The following is a 3,765-nucleotide window of genomic DNA, read 5'->3' as shown; positions in this document are numbered from 1 at the left end:
GAATCGAAGTCTTTAGGATTTCTCACTCTCTTAAGAATATTGAATTAAAAAATATTTTTTCAAGGAGCAACAAGGCATGGATTTTTAATGAATGTTTTTTCAATGGCCAATACAAGACCTGGATTTTTTAAAGAATATTTTTCCAAGACCCACACAAGTTGGGGATTTATTAAAGACTATGTTTTCATGGGCCATACAAGGCGTGAATTTATAAAAAGGAATATTGTTTATGGGCCATATAAGGCGTGGATTAATTAAAAAAATATTTTTTTCAAGTACCAATACAAGGCATTGATTAATTCAAAAACATTTTTTTAGGACAATATAAGGAATATTTTTCCAGGAATTATAAAAAAATCGGGCTTATAATTAGGTCCAGAAAATATTGAAAGAACTTGTTTTTAGAAAACCATGTAACGTGACCGCTACATTTCACACCACGTTATTATATACCCCTCGTTAATATTGTACTAGAATACCTACATTTAAGCAACTCACTCTGCAATTATAATAAGTAGATATTTGACTTCAATTAACAGTCATGGGGATATTGTTGAGATATTCACTTTGTGTTGTCGTACAGATAAGTCTTCCAGTTTTCGTCGGCAGAAATTGTCGAGTGCTGGAGTTAGACCACGTACGAGCGAAACCGACTTGTGGCAGTGTCCGCAGTCACAGTACCTTGTTCCTGCGATTCGTTCGCTTCCTGCGATTCGTTCGCTTCCGCGACTCGTTCGCTTCCTGCGATTCGTTCGCTTCCGCGATTCGTTCGCTTCCTGCGATTCGTTCGCTTCTATATAACTCTTCTCGTTTCAGAAGGAGTTTTTTCAACCCGAGCCGACTACTCTAACACGAGCCGACTACATCAACCCGAGCCGACTACATCAACCCGAGTCGACAACTTCAACCCGAGCCGACTACATCAATCCGAGTCGACTACTTCAACCCGAGCCGACTACATCAACCCGAGTCGACTACTTCAACCCGAGCCGACTACATCAACCCGAGTCGAATACTTCAACCCGAGCCGACTACTTCAACCCGAGCCGACTACATCAACCCGAGCCGACTACTACAATTCCGAGCCGACTACTACAATCCCGAGCCGACTACATCAACCCGAGTCGACTACTTCAACCCGAGCCGACTACTTCAACCCGAGCCGACTACTACAATCCCGAGCCGACTACATCATTTTTCGAGGAATTCAACCCGAGTGTAAAAAATTCGAGCCGACTACATCAAGCCGAGTCGATAATTAGGTCCGAATACCTAAACCTACATACCAGTTACAAAGATTTACAACACACCGAACAAGGCGTGGATTAATTAAAAAAATATTTTTTCAAGACAACCAACGAATAAATAACTCTCGTATATTTTAGGCTCAAAAATATTTTTAAAAATTCGGGCTTATAATTAGGTCCAGAAAATATTGAAAGATTTTAGACAAAACCACTCGTTATAACCACTCTTATATTTAGACTGAAAAATATTTTTAAATATTCACGCTTGGCAAAAATATTATTAGCCCTTAAAAAATATTAAAAAAAACTAAGCCCTTAAAAAAATATTTTTATCTACGCTTATGTCCTGCAAATTGAAAAAAATATATTTTAAAATAACACATGATTATAATAATGTCCTAATTTTTTAAAAAATATGGCTTTTGAAATAAAATTAATTTAAAAAAATCTATTATTTTTTTATTTAAGCTTTTACTACTATGTTGAATATATCAAAATAATATCCATCCACATATTTAAATAGTCCAAACATTTACCACACTTGATAAACATGTCGTATATTTACCCATGGTAAAATGGATCATAGCTTTATATTTCCCGGATAGGTCACCATGAAAGTTGACATCTCGCAATTCCAGACGATTTTTGATGCCATTTATAATGAAAACTTTCTGCAATAAGTTTTTAAAATATTGGATAGAGTTACTTTGTAATTATACAATGGTCTTACATCCTTTGGTGGTGGACATACACGATCCTCTTCGGGAAATTGTGCAATAAGTGGATACCAAAATTCAGATGGATCAGCTAGAGCGGCACAGGTATCGTCACGTTTTAATGAAAAGACGGTATTAACCCAATGACCACGTTCCCATTTGAAGATTTCCATATCACCCTTAAGGTAATAATTAGGATTTAATATTTCTAACTTAATTTTCAATACAAATTGAAAAATTACCAAAATCGGTGCGCCGGATAAATCGACATTAATGGTAAAATTACCATTCGAAATTATTGTCTCCATATCCTCGGCATAATCATGTTGCAAATTAAATGTAGCTAATTCACCCAATTTTGTTGTTCCATCATCTTCGGTATCATCACATGGCTGAATGAGGCTCATTTCATCGCCTACAACAGCATAGTCATGGGCCTAGAGGATATATTTTTCAATAATAAAGAGACATTAATTTAAATGAAATACACCTACCTTCACTGTGCAAACTAGAATTGCAAAACAAAACAATTGGAATATTTTCAACATTGTTTTCTTTTTTTTATAATAATTAACTAACAATTTTCCATTCCAATTGAAAACAAACGATTGCTGATCGTGCAATATATAGTGGGATAGTGAATGCATTCATATAAGTGATATAGATCTGGACGACTTAACAATAAAATTGCTTGCTCAACAATAAAAACGAATTTGCCTCATTTGAAAAAAATCTATCATGTAAATCTTTAAATCAAGCCCGTTATCTGGACAACATCATAGTTGTGGAAAGAATACAGTTGCAATACATAAACAAGCCCAATGACTTTGGGTTCAAAACAATAATAGTTAAGGGTACTTCCACCTTATTCTCATTCAAAATCCTGAACGATTTTCAAAAAATTGTTTAAGGCCCATACAAATCGTGGTTTTGTTAAAGAATATTTTTTCAAGGGCCATCCATACTAGGCCGCATTGGTATGATCCAATAATGTCATTGACCATTGGCATCAGTCGTTCACAAAGTACGCTGGATGCCTCTATAGTTGGCACATATCGTCTTGTCTCCTTTTTTGTGCACGGGACACAGGATGCTGAGGTTCCAATCATTGGGCATGCTACTATTTGATACCAGAAGTTTTTCAAAATGCTCCTTCCAGATCCTCAACACGATGTCTGTATCTGTCACCAGGTTTCCTTCTTTATCTCTACAGGAGGATGTGCCTGCACCAAAGCCTTCGGTTTAGTGTTTTACCCGTTGGTAGAAATTTCGGACTTCATCGCATTACGTGTTGCTACTGTCCGCTTGGTTTTCCTATACGCTGCGTTTTTCATATCAGTAGCATTACGACACTCCTGATCGGACCACGGATTTCTTGATGGTGGTCTTTGGTACCCAAGTGTTGCTTTTGCTGCAGTTTGTAGGGAGTGGGCAATTCTGTGCCACTGTGAACTGTCGTGCACTGTTGGGTAAGTTGAGCGTTGTAGACTTCTGTAATCTGTTGTGTTTGCAGCTTTTCGACGTCAAATTTCCGTGTTACATTAGATCGCACCTTTGCTGCTACATTAAGACGGGTGCGTACCGTGGCTGCCGCAAGGTAATGGTCCGAATCGATATTCGCTCCTCGGATCGATCGGACATCTAAAACACTGGATGAATGCCTTCCGTCTATCACAACATGATCGATTTGATTTTTCGTTGTTCGATCGGGTGAACTACAATGTTTTTTGCTGCCGCGAAGTCAATCAACCTCATGCCGTTGTCTGATGTTTCTTCTTCTTCTTTTCCGACGGTGGGGCCAA

General features: G+C 37.6%; 1 protein-coding gene across 1 annotated transcript; it reads right to left on the bottom strand.

Annotated features, from left to right (window-relative positions):
* Nucleotides 1-1,762: 1,762 nt before the first annotated feature.
* LOC133323020 (uncharacterized) lies at nucleotides 1,763-2,471 on the bottom strand (the record flags this gene model as incomplete). The annotated part of the gene is made up of 4 exons (XM_061531980.1): nucleotides 1,763-1,918; nucleotides 1,978-2,142; nucleotides 2,206-2,400; nucleotides 2,458-2,471. Coding segments are annotated over 4 exons (530 nt in total), but the record flags the coding sequence as incomplete, so codon positions are not given.
* Between the last annotated feature and the right edge of the window lie 1,294 nt (nucleotides 2,472-3,765).

This window comes from Musca vetustissima, unplaced genomic scaffold (genome assembly GCF_032173495.1).
Source record: "Musca vetustissima isolate MV318-11 ecotype Yass unplaced genomic scaffold, APGP_CSIRO_Mvet_v1 utg304897, whole genome shotgun sequence".
NCBI classification, from domain to species: domain Eukaryota; kingdom Metazoa; phylum Arthropoda; class Insecta; order Diptera; family Muscidae; genus Musca; species Musca vetustissima.
The sequence above is the reverse complement of the archived record's forward strand: the minus strand, read 5'-3'. Positions and strand labels throughout refer to the sequence as shown.